The sequence below is a fragment of the Dendropsophus ebraccatus genome, chromosome 1 (genome assembly GCF_027789765.1).
Source record: "Dendropsophus ebraccatus isolate aDenEbr1 chromosome 1, aDenEbr1.pat, whole genome shotgun sequence".
In the NCBI taxonomy this organism is placed as follows: domain Eukaryota; kingdom Metazoa; phylum Chordata; class Amphibia; order Anura; family Hylidae; genus Dendropsophus; species Dendropsophus ebraccatus.
The window spans coordinates 21,466,555-21,490,320 of NC_091454.1; the positions used below are offsets into that span (position 1 = coordinate 21,466,555).

General features: G+C 42.9%; 1 protein-coding gene across 3 annotated transcripts in view; it reads right to left on the reverse strand.

Annotated features, from left to right (window-relative positions):
* Window positions 1–2,228: 2,228 nt before the first annotated feature.
* The window catches only part of CYFIP2 (cytoplasmic FMR1 interacting protein 2), a 48,059-nt gene continuing 26,521 nt past the window's right edge, over window positions 2,229–23,766 (reverse strand). For all 3 annotated transcript variants that reach the window (XM_069968813.1, XM_069968821.1, XM_069968827.1), the window contains 22 exons: window positions 23,365–23,456; window positions 21,419–21,536; window positions 20,394–20,513; window positions 19,831–19,956; window positions 19,454–19,620; window positions 16,239–16,386; window positions 15,472–15,625; window positions 15,196–15,352; window positions 14,643–14,739; window positions 12,520–12,596; window positions 11,643–11,751; window positions 11,407–11,526; window positions 10,998–11,197; window positions 10,828–10,915; window positions 9,674–9,817; window positions 8,201–8,291; window positions 7,932–8,062; window positions 6,399–6,471; window positions 5,566–5,660; window positions 5,070–5,308; window positions 4,446–4,593; window positions 2,229–3,422 (listed from right to left, as the gene is read on the reverse strand). In XM_069968813.1, the coding sequence (XP_069824914.1) occupies window positions 3,255–3,422; window positions 4,446–4,593; window positions 5,070–5,308; window positions 5,566–5,660; window positions 6,399–6,471; window positions 7,932–8,062; window positions 8,201–8,291; window positions 9,674–9,817; window positions 10,828–10,915; window positions 10,998–11,197; window positions 11,407–11,526; window positions 11,643–11,751; window positions 12,520–12,596; window positions 14,643–14,739; window positions 15,196–15,352; window positions 15,472–15,625; window positions 16,239–16,386; window positions 19,454–19,620; window positions 19,831–19,956; window positions 20,394–20,513; window positions 21,419–21,536; window positions 23,365–23,456 (2,862 nt within the window). In that variant the 3' untranslated portion in view covers window positions 2,229–3,254. The remainder of the gene's footprint in view (window positions 3,423–4,445; window positions 4,594–5,069; window positions 5,309–5,565; window positions 5,661–6,398; window positions 6,472–7,931; window positions 8,063–8,200; window positions 8,292–9,673; window positions 9,818–10,827; window positions 10,916–10,997; window positions 11,198–11,406; window positions 11,527–11,642; window positions 11,752–12,519; window positions 12,597–14,642; window positions 14,740–15,195; window positions 15,353–15,471; window positions 15,626–16,238; window positions 16,387–19,453; window positions 19,621–19,830; window positions 19,957–20,393; window positions 20,514–21,418; window positions 21,537–23,364; window positions 23,457–23,766) is intronic.

Below are 23,766 nucleotides of genomic sequence, written 5' to 3' on the forward strand. Positions count from 1 at the left end.
GCCGTCCGCTTCTCCTCGCGTCCCACGCGCGCTCTAGCGTCACAGAGGCCTGTCAGCTGATAGGCCGCTCAGCCAATCACAGGCCGCGGCGGTCCCGGCCTGTGATTGGCTGAGCGGCCTACCAGCTGACAGGCTGCTGTGACGCTAGAGAGCGCGCGGGACCCCCGGGAGAAGCTGACGCAGGAGCAGCCCTGGAACGTGGATGGGTAATGTATGCCAGTTTAGCAAGGGCTGCAAGGACATCGGTAACGATGTCCTTGCAGCTCTTGTCAAACGATTATCGGGCCGTGTAATAGGTCCAGTAAACGAGCAACGATCTAGCAGATCGCTGCTCGTTTACAGGTATTATCGGGCACTGCTCGGCCCGTGTAATACCACCCTTAGGGTGCATCTACACAGACAGATTTATCTGACAGATTTTGGAAGCCAAAGCCAGGAATAAATTTGAAAAGAGGAGAAATCCCAGTCTTTTCTTTATGACCTGTTCTCTGTTCATAGTCTGTTCCTGGCTTTGGCTTCAAAAATCTGTCAGATAAATCTCTCTGTGTAAACGCACCATAACGACCATCGTTTTGTGTAATATGGTAAACGATAAACAATCTCGTTTGCGATCGTTTATTGTCGGTAAAAATCGCCCTGTGTAATAGGACCCTTAGGGCGGCATCCAACTTCTTCAGCCACCGGTAATCAAATGCAGAGTGTTCGAGTTCAGATGCCGCTTGTGCTTGAGGTTCGCTCATCTCTAGTCCTTTCTGCATGTTTCCCCCGCTCCCATTGACTGTGTTTTTTCATGAAAAGCAAATGGCAATAAAATGTAGTGACCCCCGGCACATGCCCCACAAGCCCCTTATAGGGGCTGTCACAAGATTATAAGTTATCCCTATCCACAGTATAGGGGCAACTAGTTGATCAATAGAGATCTGACCACAGGGATCCCGACCCATCTTGAACATGGATGGAGCGACAATGTGCTATTCTCTGTGGGACTGAGCGCTGAACCCAGCTATGTTAGGCAGTCCTACAGACAGTGAATGGTGGAGCAAGTGCACTGCTGCTTTATTCACTTTGGAGACAATTAACCTCCATTCTGATAATTAGTGAGGGTCATTGAGGTCTGACCCTGACCACGTAGCTATTTGTCAACTTTTAAACTTTGGATAACCCCCTTTCACCTGCTAATCCCTAACACCGCCAAACCACACCCCATCTTCCTCAAGGTCCCTCTAAGTGCCCCATTCCACCGGACGATTATTGTTCGTATAATCGTTAACGATCTCAAACGACCACTATTGCGAAAGACCTGAAAACGTTCACTCATTTCCATGGAACAATAATTGTTACTTATGATCGTATTTGCGATCGTTTTTTCTTCGCTATTGCGTTTGTATCTACTGCGAACGAGTGAACGACGTTTTATTCAATGCGAACGATTTGCGAACGAGCAACGATAAAAATAGGTCCAGGTCTTATAAAGCGATCAACGATTTCTCGTTCGGTCGTTAATCGTTAACTGCATGTCAACCGAACGATTATCGTTTAGATTCGAATGATTTAACGATAATCTGAACGATAATCATCCAGTGGAATAGGGCTAAAGCTTTGGCTGTCCAGGCATGATGGGAGTTGTAGTTTTGCAACAGCTGGAGAGCCAAGCTTACCTACCTCTGCTCTAAGCTTAGGGCCCTATTCCACCGGACGATTATCATTCAGATTATTGTTAAATCGTTCAAATCTAAATGATAATCGTTCGTTGAAATGCAGTTAACGATTAACGACCGAATGAGAAATCGTCGATCGCTTTATAAGACCTGGACCTATTTTTATTGTTGCTCGTTCGCAAAACTTTCGCATTGAATAAGACATTGTTCGGTCGTTCGCAGTAGATATGAACGCAATAGCGAAGAAAAAACGATTGCAAATACGATCATAAGTAACGATTATCGTTCCATGGAAATGAGTGAACGTTTTCAGGTCTTTCGCAATAACGGTCGTTTGAGATCGTTAACGATTATGCGAACGATAATCGTCCGGTGGAATAGGGCCCTAAGCTTAGATCACTTTGGGTTCTATTCAGTTCTAGGTTGGAATCAGTAGAGGGGCTTCCATCATATTATTACTTATATAATGTAATCCCCCCCATCATGAATAAAACCATATATCACATATGAGAATTTAACTTTCTTTTTATTCACAAGCCAGGAAGCAAAATAATTTAACATAAGAACTAAATCGTGTGACTTTTTCTTCAAATCAAATACCGGAAAAAAAAAAAAAACTATAAAAAATTAAAAGGTACCACAACACATGAATACAGTTCTGTTAAACGGTGATAAAAAATAAAATATAGACCAGCGATGCCATAGGACTGTATATGAGGGGCGGTTAGTGGTCACCTATCCCTGCCCCCTCACTGGTAAACTGAACCCACCGATAACATGTATAAGTAGATAGGTTGGCGAAAGATTCTTCAAGCGCGGATGAGATACCACAACACTGTACAGTCACAATAAATAGGGCAGGTAAGACGTCTGTGGTCAGACATTGACGGAGCGGCAGTTAAAGGGGTCCTCTGGAATTTACAGCTGAACCTAAAGATGTGCTTGGGGGTAATATGTCTCGCAGGAATATGAGGGGCATATCCCAGGGCGCCATATAGGTGTCAGTACATAGACTTATGCACACTCCTCATCTATGGGCATGCTGGTAGTGAGCAGTGATCTCCATTATCTGGTCCATATGTAGGACTAAATGGGGAACGGGCAGTATATGGACCCTTGTTCTTGCATAGCTCATCATAGAGCACCCCCTTATGACTCTATAACACCCCCCAGTAATTACCAGCAATCTAATAAGACTGGTTTTAAGGTGGCAGTGGCGCCATTGCCTACTGGGTTGTAAGTGCAGGACATATATTGCAAGTTCAAGCACATCCCCTAGCTTTACATCACAATCATGGACAATCCCTTGAAGCCCCGGACTAAAGTCTATGTTCATTAAATCCCAAAAAAAAATACTTGGTTTAAACCTGTATAAAACCCATTGATACTGCTCTGTCATCACGAGACCTCTGCAATCTCTGGCGGTAACTAACCACCGCAGACCCTGATAGGAGTGATAGTCGGCATACACCCCCTTGACATGGCTACTTCCTGTACAGTCCTGTTGTTTCCATAGCATCATGTAGGTGTACGGCGAAAACAGGACGAACATGCACCACAACATTATGGAAATTGTCAAAATCGTCCGGTGAGCCTTCAGCAGGTGGTGGCCAGTGACTGGTGGATGGGGGGCTGGAAGCATCGGACGTGTTCCACCGTGGAGCTGTCGCTCTCCACCGATTTCATGTACTTGTTCAGGACTGCAAAGATTTCGTTGTTCAGGATCTGGTACTTTCGTATTCGGTCGGCCATCTTCTTCAGTGGCTGGAGGGAAACATAAGAGGTAAGATAGTGTATCTGAGGTTGTAGAGGTGAGGGTCTGGAGTGCTTAGACTCAAAATGATTGGTAGAAGCAGGGAGAAGAGCGCAGCTAAGAACTTCTCTTTCCATTCTCTATGTTTACAAGATGATTCCATAGACTTACATTAGGAGTCACGGGAACAGAGCTAGAGAGGGTAAGCACTTAGGGCGAGATTTATCAAACATGATGTAAAGCTTTATTAAGTGCATTGCTGTATATATGAGTAGTCTTAATTCTGTATAACCCTAGTGCTTCCCCATCTTTGTTGGAATATAGCACACGCTATTTGCCATTCACATAGTGGCCACTAGATGGCTTTCCCTGTAGAGCTGTAATGGATTGGCAGAGTAGAAACTGCTGTCCTAAAGCTATATATCAGAGATGGGGAACCTTCGACCCTCCAGCTGTTGCAAAACTACAATTCCCATCATGCCTGGACAGCCAACGGCTGTCCAGGCATGATGGGAGTTGTAGTTTTGCAACAGCTGGAGGGCCGAAGGTTCCCCATCCCTGCTATATATGTATGAATAAATACAATGGTAGCTGCTTCTGTCCCTGTATGAGCAATGAGTAAGTGAGGTGCTGCCCCCTGCTGCCACTAAGTGTGTACTACAGCTCGTCCTTTAGGACACCTGATTAGTTTTTCATAAATATACGGATGAAAGATGAGCGAACCGGGTTCGGGTTCGAGTCGATCCGAACCCAAACGTTTGGTATTTGATTAGCTGGGGCTGCTGAACTTGGATAAAGCTCTAAGGTTGTCTGGAAAACATGGATACAGCCAATGACTATATCCATGATTTCCACATAGCCTTAGGGCTTTATCCAAGTTCAGTAGCCACCGCTAATCAAATGCCGAAAGTTCGGGTTCGGATCGACTCGAGCATGCTCCAGGTTCGCTCATCTCTAATACGGATACAAGCTGATGACAACCAATTTTTTTGTATTTCCCTATTAGATTTCCTCCCCCGCATGCCTGTACTTACCACATTCTTAATAATCTCGTCCTTCCCATCCTGCCTCTGGACTTTCAGAAGGTGATAGCAGAAGTCAAAGAGATCAAAACGGCGCTGCTGTCCGAGGAGCACAATGATGGCGCAGCCTGCCCAGTTCAACCCGTCTCCAAAGCATTGTCTAGATGGAGGGAAATGTTTTAAGAAAAAATTGTTTATTACGGTAAATGCAAAATCCAAAATCATAAAGAATTTCTTGACCCCAAATTTAACAATTCTTAAAGGGCTTGTCCAATTTTTACAATTTCCAATGTTCCTTTAAAATAAGCCAAAGCAAGATAGGATTGTTCCAGTGATCCGCTGTAATCTGCCTGGAAACCCAGCAGAAAGAGTTTAATTTTAATACAGTGCCTCCATGGGTGAAACAAGGTATTACATGGGACTAAAGGACATCATATACCGTGTGGCATAATATATATATATATATATATATATATATATATATATATATTCCATTATATATGTTAAGTGAAAAAATTGAAAAAAGGAAGGAGATTCCTAAATTCCTAAATTCTGAGATTGTGATGTGACACCTGAAGGTCGCCTCCTAGTGGTAATACCCAGCACTTCTCTATAATAAAAGGCTCAGATACTCACTCTGCCGTAAATTCATTGGTCCCTACAGGAATACAGTAAACAAACTGCATGGCGCTCCAGAGCCGATGAAACTCTACACATTCATCTACATGCATCACTCCATTAGTCGGGGGAGGGCCGCGCCATATTGGGTCCTGCAGGTAACTGCGTATCCGAGTCAGGATAACTTCAAACATGGAAAGACCACAGCACAGTCTCTCCTTGGTCAGCAGGTCACCTTCCCTGGCGATGGCGATTTGCTGCAAGATAGTAAGTAAATAAGAAGTCACACAATTGTTCTTTGAAACCTAATATGTGGGAGTGTGACTTTTTTGTGCATCTGGATTGTGGAAATTGGAACATGTGATGATCTGGGCATATAGATATAGTGCTAGTCATGGTTATCATTGTGCTTGGGGGATAATATACACAGTACACTATTATAGAGGACATATGGTGGGAGAAGAGGTTACTGATGCACTGGTGACAGTACCATTATAGCTGGTAATATCCATACCTGTGGTGTGCCCAGTCTCTCAATCAATGGGACAAGATGCAAAGGCGCATACTTGGCTTCAAGCCGCTTCATCCTCACCTCCAGACGCTCCCCCTCTAATAAGAAAAAAATCCAATGTGAATACAGCCTGATTACACCGCCTGTCAAAAAGTCTCCAAGGACAAAGTTATTCATTTAAAGGGAATCTGTCAGCTGTCATTAACATTACAAACTGCTGGCACTGTTAGATAGCTGAGAGGCCAGAAAGACACATTGTACCTTTCATATATCCAGGATGTAGAATAATGCTTTTATTCTCTGGTATAAAAAGTCAAAGAGTCTTTCCCAAGCTCCTGATATGCAGTAAGCTGGAATGTCTCCTCTCTCCCAAGCAGGTTCAGGTATGGGAGGGGGAGAGAGGGCGGGGTACAGCTTGCTGCACTTCAGGAGCTCAGGAAAGCCTCTCTGACTCTTCATACTGTATAATAAAAGAATGGGAGAATCACCGATATGAATCTATGAACAGTACCATGTGTCTCCTTGACCTAAGGGTCTTATTAGATGGGCCAATAGATGGACTATTAAACTCACAGACATCGAGGGTAGAAGGGGAGGAGCCGTGGGGAGCAATGGGAGGGGCTGCCTGGGTGCCCTAACAGCTATCTAACAGTATCAGCCGAGTTGCAGCTGACGGATTCCCTTTGAATAGTCAATATTTGTGCTATACATGATATATTCTAGAGGTGCTCTCACAATAGTTGGCGTCTGTGATATCTTTCATAGACATCCTCGCTTCCCTGTTTACAGTAGGGTCTTTCTATTTGCGTATCTGTGTGTTAACCAGCGGGACTTACCTTTGATGTATACACGGGGTAGGATGTTCTGGAATGGGGCTGCATGTAGTAGATCACACACTTCCTCCTGGGACTGGAGACATGAACAAGAACAATGTGTGACAACAAATATAAGGTTCTGTAGTATGTGGAAGTATACGGTAGCATTAGGTAAAAAAAAAAAAAAGGTAAGTCAATGTATATCATGGTATAGTTCAAGGTCCATTGAGTTTAAAGGGGTTTTCTGGTGAATACATTTTATAAATTTTTTTTAATAAAGTTATTATTTTTTTTTTACATATTTATCAATAAGGGGCAACCCTTTCTCTCTGCCCACAGGGGGCAGCAGAGAGGTTACGTCCCTACTCAATGTAAAAATGTTTGAAAAAATTTAACTTTTTTTGACATTTTATAACTTTATTAAAGAGATGTAAATATATATACACACACACACACACACATATATATATATATATATATATATATATATAAAATTCCCTGGAATACCCCTTATATATAAATATAAATATATATATAATATAAATATAATATATATAAATATATACTTTTATTTTATGGCACCTAAAAGTGTGGTGCACTGCACGTCTCATGTACTGCTAAATAAAAGTAAACCTTCATTAAATGGACCAACACTAGCACAGTCACTAGTAGACTACATTTGGTCCAGAAAACTCAATGGACTCACTGCAAGTACGCCATAGTATACGTCAGCATCCCTTTTGACTGTATATTGTGGAATACTTATCTTGTACTGCTGGAGATAGAGCAGATATTTGTATCATACCAATATATTTTATAGCTTTACTTCCAATTCATCTGTCCTGGTCATGTGATGGACACATAGCTGCATAGCTCCATAAAAGACCCAGCTCTGATCACTGGATAAGCCACATGACCAGGATAAGCTATGAAGGTTCTTTTTAAATGACAGCAAACAGAGATCTTAAAGGGTCTCTGTCAGCAGGTTTATGATGTCCTATCTCGGGGTAGCATAAACTAGTGACAGAGAAGCTGAACAGAATGATGTATCACTTACATTGTTCTGTGCAGCTGATCCAGAGATCTCCTCCTGAATAACAGGGACAATAAGTAGTCCTCTCCATTATGTGCATGAGCCCAGTTGTCCTCAATATTCATGAGAAGCAGAAACCTCCACTCACCAGCTGTCTATTGGCAGTTATGTCTCCATGCTGTGCATAGGGAGTCAACTGTCAATCAGCAGCTGGAGGGCGGGGGGATGGGTGTGGCAAGAATCCTCTTCTCCTGCATATTAGGAGAACGGCTGAACAAAAAGATCTACGTTATACACTAATCTGTTTAGCATCTATATCACTAGTTTATGCTGCCCTCTGTTAAGGCAGCATTAATCTAGTAAAAGAATTCTTTTAAAAACCACCAGGATTTGGAAAATATATAAGGAATAACTTTTTCTGACAGAATAAACTTTTAATAACATCAAAATTAAAAATCTCAATGTCAATTGGAATAGTTGGCGTAACATAAAAGAACTAATACAATGCAAGTAGTTCTTACCAAAGCTTGTTCTATGAGTAGACAGAAGAGCACGGCGTTGCCCACTTCTCTCAGGCTCTGAAACACGTCTGTCTTCAGCTCAGCATACTCAATGATGTCCTTCAGCTGATGGTGGAAGAACTCCAGAATACCTACAAGTCAGCAATAAATACTATACTGTGACACATCCATTACATATACTGTATTACTTGTGCACATAAGCCCTATATATTTGACAAGCAAAGGGCTCCCTTTCCCCCAGCACCTTACAAAGTCAATCTGGCTCTTACCTGGAGATCCATACTCATGGCGGGGCAAACGGCAAATTTTTGGCATGACTTCAATGAGAGTCTTCACATACTGCAATATGGTACCCTGAAGCTACAGAGGGAAGACACAGACAAGAAATAATCTTAACTCCATAAAGTAGCAACCCATCTTTAAGTCGCCTGTTTTTTAGATAAGTGGCTTCTAACCTACGGCTCTTAAAGGTGTACTCCAGCGGGGGGGCACTTTTTTGCTTGGACCGGGGAGGAGATGGCTGAGGGAAAAGACGTCCACTCACCTCCCCGGTTTCAGCAGTGGGTCCCGCATCGCGGCGCTCCGGTGACCGGTTCCCGGCCGCTTCCTGGTGTCTGATGCAGGCCCGAGACGATACATCTCAGGTCCGCTCAGCCAGTCAGTGACAGAGGCGGGATCTGAGCGGACTTGAAATGGATCCCGCCTCCTTCACTGACTGGCTGAGCGGACCTGAGACGTATCATCTCAGCAAAAAAGTGCCCCCCCCGCTGGAGTACCCCTTTAGGCTCTTGCAATTCTACAACTACCAACATATCCTGACAGCTGCATTCTGGGAGTTGTAGTTTTCCAACACCTAACAACAAGCAAGATAGGCCCATCTATGTATCTCACAACAATGAAAATATACAGTATCTTAGTAAGGGTCCTTTTACACACACAGATATCTGACAGATTATTGAAGGCAAAGCCAGGAATGGATTTGAAAAGAGGAGAAATCTCAGTCTTTCCTTTATGACCTGTTTATAGTCTGTTCCTGGCTTTGACTTCAATAATCTGTCAGATATCTGTGTGTGAAAGGAAGCCTATGTTTAGGTAATAATGATCAGCATTACCTTAAAGGGCATGTTTCCCCTAAATTTTCTTTTACTGATTAGAGTCAGATACTAAAACTTGTTCTTTTATTGTAATCTGTTTCTATTTTCTGACTTAAATTTTTATTTATTTCATTTTTTGTACACTATTATGGGGGCTCCCATATTGCCTGGGCTTTACAGCAAGACTCATGGACATAGACGACATTAGACAGATTCTGTCCCCTTGAGATGAATGTAAAACATAATTGAGCGTGCTCTGTGACCATTAAAAGGCCATTCCAGGGAGCTGCTATTGCCTCCTCTACCTACTGGTGTCACATGACGCTGCAATGCTGTACAGATCTCTTTACAGCACCCTCCTCTTATCACCACAGACACAACAGGAAGTCTAAGTTTAGTTTTAGCCCTAGTGGTGAGAATGAAAACTGCAAGATCTCAGGATTATTTTATAATAAAGATAGAAAAATGGAAAATGAGAAAAAATGTCAGCAAAAATTCTTAAAAAATATGTTTAACGTAAAAAACATTATTTAAACAATAAGTCGTTTTCTGATGACACATTCCCTTTAACTACATGCAGATGTTCATCTACTGAAGTCCCAGGCCGACCATAAGATAACCACATCCAGATATAGTACACCATCTTACCAGACTCTTGACGATCTTCAGCAGTTCCTCCATCACTACAGCAATCCCCTGATATCCCAGCAGACGGCAGATGGTTTTGAAGTGCGGCGGACCCACAAAATTTCGGTATGAGCTATATATGTGGCTGTAGGCTATATTGAGAGGCTACAGGAAAAGATTAAAAACATATTAAACACCAGTTATGCCTCAAGGGGAAGTCAATTATTCTTCACATCACGGTGGCCTCTGATAATATATAAATCCACAATAGGCAACAAAGTGATTTTTGCTATTGTAGACCCAGCCAAATATGTGTTGTATGTGACAACATGATACCATTTACTAACATTATGACCTTCAGGTCATGCAACCGAAGTAGTGGAGTAGCCCTAGCTATAGGACGGCTATACACAACAGATAAATGGTGGTCCCAATGATGGAATCTCTGATAACAGACACATGCCAGGAAAAAAAGGGGAATTGGGCATGCTGGATTTTAACATATCCAGCCCAGTGAGTTACAACAAGTTCAGTAAAAAAGCTGAGGGCACTCACGAGATCGTAGCAATACTTCTTTATTTCAGCATATGTTAAAACCTTCAGTGGCACATGTCAAATTCAGCAGACGCGAAACCTCTGCACATGCATAACACAAACATGACGGCCATTTCGCGCGCATGCGCGCTTCATCGAATGTTCTGATGAAGCGTGCATGGGCGCAAAATGGCCGTCATGTTTGTGTCATGCATGTGGAGAGGTTTCACGTCTGCTGAATAATGACATGTGCCACTGAAGGTTTTAACATATGCTGAAATAAAGAAGTATCGCTACGATCCGGTGAGTGTCCTCAGCTTTTTTACTGAACTCGTTGTATGTACAATATGTCTACTTGAGAGGTGCACCTCTGGTGCGATTTGTGCAGTCCCAAGTGTGTCTGAGGTCCTATAGTGCACAGAAATATAATTGAATGGACTATAGGAGTAGTGCCGGTGATATTATAAGACTTTGTGACAGCCCAGTGAGTTCTTACTCACATACACTCTCAGCCATATCTGGGGATCGAGATAGCTGTTGGACGACAATTACTGTACTAATGTGTATCTGTAGCCTATGGGCACACTATTCGATCACAGCAGTTCCGTTATAGACTAATTTCTATTCCGGAAGTCACTGACCTTTGATCCATACAGATAATAAGGCTGTACATTGGCTGGCTTGTCTCTTTGCGGCTCCTGTGTGAATGGGATAGCAGTACGGACAAACCTAAAACAATAAAGATATAAGGGGTTAAAAACAATAAGTTTAACTAGATGATGGTATCCCACCTACAAGTATATGAACCCACCGGTTGGTTGAACCATTGTAGCAATAGTTGGGTAAGAAGTCAAAGTTGAGCTCCCAGAAGACGTGCAGCGTGTTTCTTCCATACGGTGCAGATACGTTGTGATTGGCCTCTCGGAACATGGCGTCAAAGCTGTCCAGTGTTAAATGCTTGGATAGAAGGCGATGCGTCAGACGGTTGATGTCAAGAAGCCACTCCAGTTCCTGGAGACATGAGCGATAGGTAAGAAGGATAGTGTTAGTGAAGTAACATACATCACAAAGGGCGTCATGCAATACTCCATGTCCCCTGTGGTGGCGCTGTAGTGATGACAAGTATACCATCAGATTACAGGTGATTCTTATGGATCTCGGCAGGGATCTTCAGTAGACCAGTGCCAACGATACGGTTACGGCTAACAGATTACACTCACCACAATAGAGGTCAGGTCTTCACTCTCAAAGCGACTGATGGCCTGATCCAAAGATTTGTACATGGCGGCAGAGATTCGCTGAGTGATCAGCCTGTTCAGGTCAATAGATCTGCCCAGCAGCTGTAAGGAGGGTAAATATACATATATAAATATATATTTATATATAGTTATAGGGAAATATCCTGTTCCGTACTATGAGGGCACAGACCTCTGTATATACAGTAGATATTACGCACCTGTACATGTCGTTGCTTCAGAAGCGTCTCATAGCGATTGGATGGCGGGTACGGAATGATTACTCCATAGTTCTTACATTCTGCCCGGAAACGTTTGTCCAGCAGGACACTGGAAAAAGAAAGACATTTGGACCATTTTTGGATGTCTGCCCCTGTCCAGTGTTAAAAGGGTACTTTCTTTCAAATCAACTGACTTCAATGAGTTATGTTGATTTGTAAATGACTGCTTTTGAAGAATCTCTAGTTTTCCAGTACTTATCAGCTGCTGTATGTTCTGGTTCTGCAGGAAGTGGTGTATTCTATCCAGTCTGACACAGTGCTCTCTGCTGCCACCTCTGTCCATGTCAGGAACTGTCCAGAGCAGCAGCAAATCCCCATAGAAAACCTCTCCTGCTCTGGGCAGTTCCTGACATGGACAGAGGTGGCAGCAGAGAGCGCTGTGTCAGACTGGAAAGAATACACCACTTCCTGCAGGGCATACAGCAGCTGATAAATATGGGAAAACTTGAGATTTTTAAATCGAAGTAAATTATAAAACTAGATAACATTCTGAAACCAGTTGATCTGGTGTTGATAATGGTGTTGTAGGAGAGCTGACCAAATTTGTCTTTTTGTATGTGTTCCATGATGTATAAACACCCAGCACCCCTAAGGGTATATTCACACAGCAGTGAATACAAAAGAGGTGAAGCTGTCATCACTTTAATGCTGACTTGACCAGGAGTCATCAGGGCGGGCCCTGGCTTCTGCCCTCCCTGCTGGCCTCCATTGATAGCTCTTTTTCAATACCCGTTCTATAAAACAAGTCTAGTGGGGCATGAAGAAGCCCCTGAGGACCACCCATTGCCATTTCATTAGTGTCCATTCTCATCCATACCTGCCGGACATGGCCTTGTAGTAGGCGAAGATCTGGTCTGATAACTTGTACACAAACTGGTCAAAGCACAAATTCACCTGGAATAGAAGGAGAACATTAAACTGAATGGTATCCTACATTGCTGCATGTTGCCATACTTTAGGATATGCAAATTTTGGACTTTCTGATTTTACTGAACCAAACCAAACCTTGCAGTGATCTGGTTCAGTATAACATGACATGCTGACTCTGCTGCATTACAGCCATCAGCTATCTGCCTTACAATAGGTAAGTCACTTACCATTGGTGGATATTCTGCTGATGCAGCCGGGGGATTCTCTACTATGCTGCAGACCCTCTTACAAACCCAGGACACACTTCCCAGATTTCCAACAAGCACAGCTTTCAACTGTGTGTGTGTGACTATATGAGGAGGCCTTATACTATATGGGACATTCTACTACTCCTGTACATTCATATATTTATGTGGTACTTTGTATCTATGTCAGTGTTATAATAAAGATTTTTGTGATGTGCTACCATTTTTGTGCATATGCTATTTTTCTTTTGAGAGGATGATGTACTACTTATATGTATTGGTTTAGCACTCCATGATTATTAGTGGTGACTACTAGCTTTATATATATCTAACGATAAAACTAGATAAAGACAGGGGGGTGTATACCATATGAGCACAGAGAAGGAGAATCTGTATACTATTTGGGAGCCTAACAGTATATGGGAACGCAGAGGATGGACATGAAGAAGTCAAACTACTATAAGGGGAAACAGAGGGGGCCTAACTACTATATGAGTACACAGAGAGAGACTACCTACTATTTGAGTAAACAGAGAGAGACTAACTACTATAAGGGGGATCAGAGGGGGCCTAACTACTATATGAGTACACAGAGAGAGAGACTACCTACTATTTGAGTTAACAGAGAGAGACTAACTACTATAAGGGGGATCAGAGGGGGCCTAACAACTGTGAGTACACAGAGAGAGACTAACTACTATATGAGTACACAGAGAGAGACTAACTACTATAAGGGGGATAAAAGGGGGCCTAACTACTATATGAGTACAGAGAGAGACTACCTACTATTTGAGTAAACAGAGAGAGAGAGAGACTAACTACTATATGAGTACACAGAGAGAGACTAACTACTATATGAGTACACAGAGAGAGACTAAGTACTATAAGGGGGATAAAAGGGGGCCTAACTACTATATGAGTACACAGAGAGAGAGAGAGACTACCTACTATTTGAGTTAACAGAGAGAGAGAGAGACTAACTACTATAAGGGGGATCAGAGGGGGCCTAACAACTGTGAGTACACAGAGAGAGACTAACTACTATATGAGTACACAGAGAGAGACTAAGTACTATAAGGGGGATAAAAGGGGGCCTAACTACTATATGAGTACACAGAGAGAGAGAGACTACCTACTATTTGAGTAAACAGAGAGAGAGAGAGACTAACTACTATAAGGGGGAACAGAGGGGGGGCTAACAACTGTGAGTACACAGAGAGAGACTAACTACTATATGAGTACATAGAGAGAGACTAACTACTATAAGGGGGAACAGAGGGGGCCTAACTACTATATGAGTACACAGAGAGAGACTAACTACTATATGAGGGTAAAGAGAGGGTGTAATTATTATATAAGGGCAGAGAGGAGGCCAATTACTATATGGGGTTAAAAGGGGTTCTAGCTATGATATGGGGGCAAAGGGCCTATTTTATAGGGGCATATAGGGGGGTCTAACTACTAGACTGTGCCACACAAATATATGGAGGTGTAGAGGGATCTAACTACTATATAGTGTCACACAATTACTGTGGGCACAATTACTATGTGGGGCAATACATAAGAGAGTTTGTACAGATGTGGAGGTCGCAGAAGGGAGAAGCATAAAATATTTGTTTGGTGTTCATGATCTTCATGTTTGGCCAGGTCAGAGGGAACAACTGCGATCACAGACATCATTCTCAGGAATTCACTTAGAGCGCTGTAAGTCACTGGATTTAACTGTACTAGAATCACTTACAGTATATGGGGAGGTGAGAAGGGTGGTGGTGTAGTTAGGTTATGGGTGGGGTCTAGGCACATTCTTTGCATTGGTGCCACTTACCTCAGCCTCTATTTCATCGTAAAGGAACTGCTTCTTAAACTTGGTTAAAGCATAATAGGCACTGTCATTGTACAGGTCGAGGGGATATAGAACGTACCTGAAAAATAAAGCGATTATACAAGTGATGCATCTCTACAACCAAATACAATGAAGGATATTGCACATAGTAAAGCTGCTATAAGTATATATAGAATTCAGCCAATATAATTGAAAATTGTGTATAGACATACATTAAAATTATGGCTGCCTGAAGGTCACTGTATTATTGTCTTGAATGTAAAAACAGTATGCACTAAGCTCCTATGCTCCCCCTAGTGGTGGCTCCAAAAGTCTAAAAATCTGCAGAAAATTTGAGACCTAATAAAGGAGAATATATATATATATATATATATATATATATATATATATATATATATATATAAAAAAGAGACTGATGACCTATCCACCACACTGGCCATCTAGATCATGACCCGCACCCCTACTGATCAGTACTTTTGGTGAGTTAGATGTAAACTGTGTATGGAGCAAAGTGACAAGCCCAACAATTTCTTACTCCATCATAGAAGGCTCCTTGGTCTCCAGGATGTGGTCAGTAAGGATCCAAGGCATGGACATCTCAATGGGGAACTGAATGCGTCGCCCCATGGTGAGTTCAAGGAAGAACTCTCGGAACCAGAGCTGGGACAGGTCACAACACTGCTGGAGCGCCTCTGTAATAAATGGAAGTGGAAAACTCTTCAGCTACTGTCTCAGTTTGTAAAGGTGTTTTATCTTCCCAGAGCAATGCATTGATTTGTGTAAGGATAATTCCACCCCACCCAGTACGCACCACTGAAGTTGAGCAGGTGAGTGAAGAAGAAGGAATGTTTGTGGAACTCCTCGATAGCTTGTACAATGGGTCCATCCAGGCTGCTACGTAACGTCTTTTTAGAGCCGCTCTTGTCAGCTATAAGGGATTCCAGCATTGTACGCACCATGTACAACTACAGAAAAGATACAGGTCATTAACTGTACAGAGAGTCATAGCAGCTGCAAGTGGTCCTCTACATTATGTGCATGAGCCCAGTAGTCCTCAATATTCATGAGAAGAAAACTCCGCCCACCAGCTGCTGATTGACAGTTATCTACCCAAGCTGTGTATAGGCAGTAACTGTCAATCAGCAGCTGGAGGGCGGAGGGAGGGGTGTGGCAAGAATCTTATTCTCCTGCATATTAGGAGAACGGCTGAACAGAAAGATGTAAGTAATACACCGATCTGTTCAGCATTACTGTTTCTATTTAAGGCAGCACAAACCAGTGACAGATTCCCTTTAAATAAAACAAACTCCTATCCACTAAAAATAGCTTTAAATTTAAGCCAGTGTCATTGTCACTAAGTGACAAACAATATAGGTTCCATTGCAACATCCTCGCCACTTCCTCCAGCAAGTGACTGTTCAGGTTCCTCTTAAAGGAGCAGGTCATACACATTAGATTTAAGTCGGCTGAACCCACCGATATCAGTGGGGTCAGGAACAAATAAAAAAAAGGTAAACATATAATATAATCCTACTTAAAAATTTTCTAAGCAACATAAAACATACACATCATACAGACCTGTGTGCTTGAGGGTCCCACTGCCCTACGAGGAACTTTGATGTCAAAGCCACCTTTTGGGTCCTTCTCTCCTCTGAGACAGGGGTCATTGGGGGGCTCTCGGCCTCCTTCCCAGTCACAGATGGTCTTACGAATTGCCTGCAAAACACTGAGGAGAAGCAGAGACACTTTAGTTTTATTAAACTGATTAACAAAAGACCAGAATCTTCATAAGGCACAAGAAGCCCATGCCTAAGGCCACTTGTGTGAAGGGGCGGCTTATTTGTCAGCGAGTTTTGCAGTTTAAGGCTATGTTCACACTATGTATATTTGAGGCTGTATTTGGTCCTCATGTTAGGTCCTCATAGCAACCAAAACCAGGAGTGGATTAAAAACACAGAAAGGCTCTGTCACACAATGTTGTAATTGAGTGGATGGCCGCCATATAACGGTAAATAACTTCCATTATTTCAATATAACAGCCGTTGTTTTAAAATAACAGCACATATTTGCCATTAAATGACGGCCATCCACTCAATTACAACATTATGTGAACAGAGCCTTTCTGTGTTTTCAATCCACTCCTTGTTTTGGTTGCTATACAGCCTCAAATATACGTAGTGTGAACATAGCCTTATTCAGTACGTTCATACTGTATAGCAGGGCTTCTCAAACGTTTTATTCTTGGGTCTAGCCAGGCATTCTTTTTTCATGCTGGGGCCTCACCAACAAACACATACTACTATGCAGCGCCTGATAACACCACGTAGTACACAGAATATCGCAGAGCAGCACCATAGCGCAGAAATAAATAGTGCTCCACCTGTAAAACCCAAGGTTACACTTCACCATTACATACTGCCCTACCAGTATAATGCAACACCACACTGCACCAACACACTGCTCCACCTGTATAACCCAACACAGCACAAATACATACTGCTCCACCTATATAACCCAACACTGCACAAATACATACTGCTCCACCTATATAACCCAACACCGCACAAATACATACTGCTCCACCTATATAACCCAACACCGCACAAATACATACTGCTCCACCTATATAACCCAACACCGCACAAATACATACTGCTCCACCTATATAACCCAACACAGCACAAATACATACTGATCTACCTATATAACCCAACACTGCACAAACACATACTGCTCCACCTGTATAACCCAACACCACACAAATACATACTGCTCCATCTGTATAACCCAATATGACACTGCACCAACACACCACTCCACCTGTATAACCCAACACCGCACAAATACATACTGCTCCACCTATAACCCAACACCGCACAAATACATACTGCTCCATCTGTATAACCCAACACAGCACAAATACGTACTGCTCCATCTGTATAACCTAACACCACACTGCACCAACACACTGCTCCACCTGTATAACCCAAAACCGCACAAATACATACTGCTCCACCTATATAACCCAACACCACACAAATACATACTGCTCCACCTATATAACCCAACACAGCACAAATACATACTGATCCACCTATATAACCCAACACTGCACAAACACATACTGCTCCACCTGTATAACCCAACACCGCACAAATACATACTGACTGCTCCATCTGTATAACCCAATATGACACTGCACCAACACACCACTCCACCTGTATAACCCAACACCGCACAAAAACATACTGCTCCACCTATAACCCAACACCACACAAATACATACTGCTCCATCTGTATAACCCAACACAGCACAAATACGTACTGCTCCACCTGTATAACCTAACACCACACTGCACCAACACAGTGCTCCACCTGTATAACCCAAAACCGCACAAATACATACTGCTCCACCTATATAACCCAACACCACACAAATACATACTGCTCCACCTATATAACCCAACACCGCACAAATACATACTGCTCCACCTGTATAACCCAACATCACATTGCACCCACACACCACTCCACCTGTATACCCCAACACCACACTGCACCAACACATTGCTCCACCTGTATAACCCAACACAGCACAAATACATACTGCTCCACCTGTATAACCAAACACCGCACAAATACATACTGATCCATATGTATAACCCAACATGAAACTGCACCAACACACCACTCCACCTGTATAACCCAACACCACACTGCACTAACACACTGCTCCACCTGTATAACCCAACACCGCACAAATACATACTGCTCCACCTGTAGAACCCAACACTGTACAAATACACACTGCTCCAACTGTATAACCCAAGATCACACTGCACCAACACACAACTCAACCTGTTTAAACCAACACAACATTGCACCGACACACTGCTCCACCTGGAAGGCCACCGTGCTATTGAACGGTGGACACATGAGAACAGGGGCCCCAATAGGTGATGTTATTTTGGACTAGGTTTGCTTTCCCTGTCTCTCTTTATTTGCAGGTGATGGTTGTAAGGATCCGAGTCTATTGGCTGCGGGAGTGATGACGTCACCACTATGTCTTAGTAATGCTGTATCCAGGCAGATTAGATCACCATGGTGACAGCCGGGCAGCGCTGATTGGACGCAGCACTGAGCGGGAAGGAGCCTGTATATAAATCAGCGCTCTGTGACAAGAGGCTCAGTTAATTACCTCACCAGTAACAGCGCCCCGCCCCCCCGGCCCTCAAGTTATCCCCATAAAAAAAAAAAAAAAAATCGTCACTGTGTTTTATTAGTGGATGTGGTCACAGAAGTAATCTCTGTGGACTGGGTTTTATTTTGGTCTTGAAGTTATTATATTTATGAATATTTATTAATAAATAATATTTAATGGTTGGTTTTAATAAAGTAAGCCATAATAAAACACCGTGGCCTGTTTCACCAAAGCAATTTGTCGCGTTTTATTTAGTATGATGTTTATATTAAGTATATATGTTAAGTGGGCCTTCTGGTTTCATGTATAACCCAACGCCGCACAGCACAAATACATACTGCTCCACCTGTATAACCCAAACCACGCCTCACAGTTTAAGAAATGCTGTTGTGTAGTAAAATAAAGTATAGTAAAGTATATTTACTGACAGGCATTATGAGCCTACAGAAGGTGCCCCAACCCGTGGCTCGCCAACAAAATTACAACTCCTATCATGCCCAGACAGCTGTTTCCAACTTTTGCAAAACTACAATTTCCATCATGCATTGTGGGAGTAGTAGTTTTGCAATAGCACAGGCTAGGTTCCTCTCACCTTATCAGCACATTCTTCTTTTTGCGCACGGCCTGCCGCAGCGGTTCTCGTAAGGTACTCTGAGCAAAGTCCTGCAGGGCAGCGTATATGGTATTTCTAATGGCTTGATTAAATACACTTTCCATGCGGCCCATGAGAACTTGCAGACCCTTCACCATGGCAATCACCTTTAAAAAAAAATCGTAAGAACAATACAAGATGTAAAAAACCTATAGACCTATATGTAACATCTCAGTGTTCTATACTATTCTGGTAATAAGAACAATGGGTTTTGACTAGAGATGAGTGTACTTGCCGAAAGTTCAGGGACTGTCTGGAAAACATGAATACAGTCTATGGCTGTACTAGGATATGGAGCCTGGCTATGTGTAACTTACCTCGACAAAGGCGAACTTTTCCTCACTGGTGTAGTTATACCTTGTAGCTCGCTCATATTCTTCAGCTGTGCCCGGGCAGTCCTTGTTACAGAACTTGTCAGTAGGATGAACCAACTTCCAAGAATACTGAAGGATGGAAAATGCAGGAAAATGCTATGAGTTATATACATCACATAGAGTACATGTAGACAGGGGTATATGGAAAGGGGGGGAGGGGGTGGAAGCTTCCAGGAGCCTAATTATATGTTCTGATGACTGATTACACAGGATACATGAGATTTCTAAGACAATTAAAAAGATACTACTGATGATTTTATTTATTTAAATCAACTGGTATTTGTTTTGTATGGGGATTTGCTATTACTCATGGACAGAGGTGGCAGCAGAGAGCACTGTGTCAGACTGGAAGGAATACACCACTTCCCGCAGGGCATACAGCAGCTGATAAATACTGGAGGGTTCAAGATTTTTAAATAAAAGTAATTTACAAATCTGTACAACTTTCTGACACCAGTTGATGTAAAAAAAAAATTCTCCCCTTTAAGTACAAATACCAGACTTACCACTTCCATGACATGCGCGCTCCACTTAGATAGAAGCTGCAGCCCTCTTAGCGCCAGGTCAAACAACTCTCTGTATTCTTCATCTGACTTCTGACTGTCCAGACCTGATCCTGTTACCACCTGCCAACAACAGGACACACTGATAACCTTCGCCGGCTGACAGTCTTTGTGTCATATCTAACTGTATACAACTGTGCCACATTATCTATCTGTCTGTCTGTCTATCATCTACATATCTATCTATCTATTAAAAGTAGATATAACCTTTGGAATTGCCTGGATTACATGTATACACTATCTAACCTTGTTGCAAAACTACAATTGCCATCATGCCCGGACAAACAAAGCAAAAGCTGGGAACAATGTGAATTGTAATTTTGCAACAGCTGGAGATGCGTAGGTTGGACACCCATGATTAAAGGGGTACTCCAGCAGGGGGGGCACTTTTTTGCTGGGACCGGGGAGGAGGTGACTGAGGGAAAAGACGTCCACGGTTCCAGCGGTGGGTCCCGCATCTCGGCGCTCCGGTGCCCGGGCCGGACGTGATGTCTCAGGTCCGCTCAGCCAGTCAGTGAAGGAGGCGGGATCCGTTACACGTCACGTCTCGGGCCCGCGTCAGATACCATGAAGCGGCTGGGAACCGGAGCACCGCGATGCGGGACCCGTCGCTGGAACCGGGGAGGTGAGTGGACGTTTTTTTCCTCAGCCACCTCCTCCCCGGTCCAACCAAAAAAGTGCCCCCCCCCTGGAGTACCCCTTTAAAATCCCTTAGGGAGCGTTTACACCTACAGGATCTGCAGCAGATTTGATGCTGTGTTCAGATATTTAAATAAAATCTGCTGCGGATCCGCAGCAGAAAATACTCTGCGGATCCGGTATGGATCCTTTCACAATAGAAGCTACACCTGCTACAGCTACATCAAATATCAGAACTGCAAATATAAATACAATAGTAAAAAAAAAACCTCTGCCCCTGGTATGAATCATATGTACTGTCACTATAAGGTGACAGGGGGTGTCCTTACCTCACTGTTGCTGTAGCGCGCCAGCTCAGAGATGAAGCGGATGTGGTCGTCCCGAATCTGCACCATCTGCTCACAGATATTGTACTGGGGGCTGATACTGCTCTGGGTGCAGGTCCACCTGGGCAGGAAACAGCTGCTTAAAGCCTGCAGACCGCAGCCTCACTAGGGCGCGCAGAAAGAGTCTAGGAGCATGTGTTAGGTAGAGACTGCTACACAGTGATCCTATGACCAACGTGCATGTGATATTACACTAAGAAATCCGACCCCTGATCTATATATATATATATATATATATATATATATATATATATATAAACATATATACTTTTTATTTGTTCTCTATTCCTCTTCAGTGGTTACATGAGGGGAAGTGCAAGGTGCTTTATTTTTAGCCCTCGGATTTACAGGTGTAATCTAAATACTGCAGCTTACATCCTCTTATAGTGTTCCTTAAAGGGGTTGTCTAGCAAAAAAATCTTTTTATTTCAAGTCAATTGGTTTCAGAAAGTTATAGATTTGTAATTTCCTTCTATTTAAAAATCTCAAGTCTTCCAGTACTTATTAGCTGCTGTATGTTCTGCAGGAAGTGGTGTATTCTTTCCAGTCTGACACAGTGCTCTCTGCTGCCACCTCTGTCCATGTCAGGAACTGTCTAAAGTAGTAGCAAATGCCCATAGAAAACCTCTCCTGCTCTGGACAGTTCCTGACATGGACAGAGGTGGCAGTAGAGAGCACTGTGTCAGACTAGAAAGAAAACACCACTTCCTGCATGACATACAGCAGCTGATAAGTACTGGAACATTGGATATTTTTAAATAGAAGTAAATGAATTGTCTAAAACCAGTTGATTTGAAAGAAAAAGATTTTCACTGCAGTTCTCCACATAAACCCCAAAGAGGATTTGTCAGCTGCATAGTATGCTGCGAACATGGACAGACACCTGATTTTTCAAAGTTATAAAATCATGTTTTTCTTATAAGCGCAAGAACTGCAGAAGTCGGGTCGAGCTGAAGAATGCACGCCTCCTCCATCTGCCATCCTGCATGATTCATGTACAAGGCTGGAAGCCAAACTTTCTCCATCAATGAAGAGCTTGGAAGGAAAACATGATTTTATAGCATTGCAAACAGACAAATATGACTATTGTAAACCTAAACTCCAAGAAATTGTCTCTGTTAATCCCAAGGGAAGCTGTGGTTGTGGCAAACTTTGGTGCGACTTTCTTAAAGTTATATATATATCACAGACTACTGAACCTTCATAGACAGTAATATATAAAAGTGTGAGTGCAAACATGCATTCAATTATTTAATCCTGGGGTTATCCAGGAATAAAAAAAAAAAAAAAAAAGCACAGCTACTTTCTTGCAAAAACAGCGCCACCCCTGTCCTCAGGTTGTGAGTGGTATTACAATTCAGCTCCATTCACATCAATGGAAATGAGAAGCAAAAACCTGCACCCAAACTGGGGACAGGAGTAGTGCTGTTTCTGAAAGAAAGCGGACATGTTTTTCTAGGCCTGGATAAGATGCATCATAATAATAAAGTAAAGAAAACAAAAAAAACAAAAACCTACTATAGCGTATACTGCTCCTGGTTATTTCAGCACGTAAATGCTCCCATTCCCGGATCCACTGAGCATATCCAGAGAAACATAGCTATTCCGTGTGTCCCAGATATGCTCGGAGGCGGACCAGGACTGGGGTGGCTGATACTAAAATACCCCGGGGCAGTATTACTGGTTCTCAGATACTATGCAGAATTATTGACTCACTAAGCAGCTTCTGGCAGTAAAGCCGGGAAGACAATGACTGGGCCTCACAACCACAAGCTGCTTAGTTCTGCCGTTTATTATTTCCTCCCGATTCTGCGGTCCAGCAGGTTGTTCTCCGGCTTCCTTCATCCAGACACCGCCGGGAGCCAAGAGACATTACGGCATGCACTCACTTTGACTTGTTCTCCTCATAGTGAGCACTGGTCTTAATGTATCTGGCCAGCTCTATCTGCATGTCTCCAAAGAGCGGGACCACCTGCAGCTGCTGCAAGAGAAAAACAAAGAGACGCTGAGGCATACGGGAGACCACCGAACATAGACACAAGAGATTTATCAAACATGCTGTAAAGTGAAACTGGCTCAGTCGCCCCTAGCAACCAATCAGATTCCACTTTTCATTCCTCACAGACTCTTTGGAAAATGAAAGGTGGAATCTGGTTGGTTGCTAGGGGCAACTGGGCCTATTCTACTTTACACCATGTTTGATAAATCTCCCCCTTGAAAGGGTCATGCTCATAAGACATATCAGGGCTGAGCCTTTCCTTGTGAGACCCTCCCTTTGGGGATTGGCTATT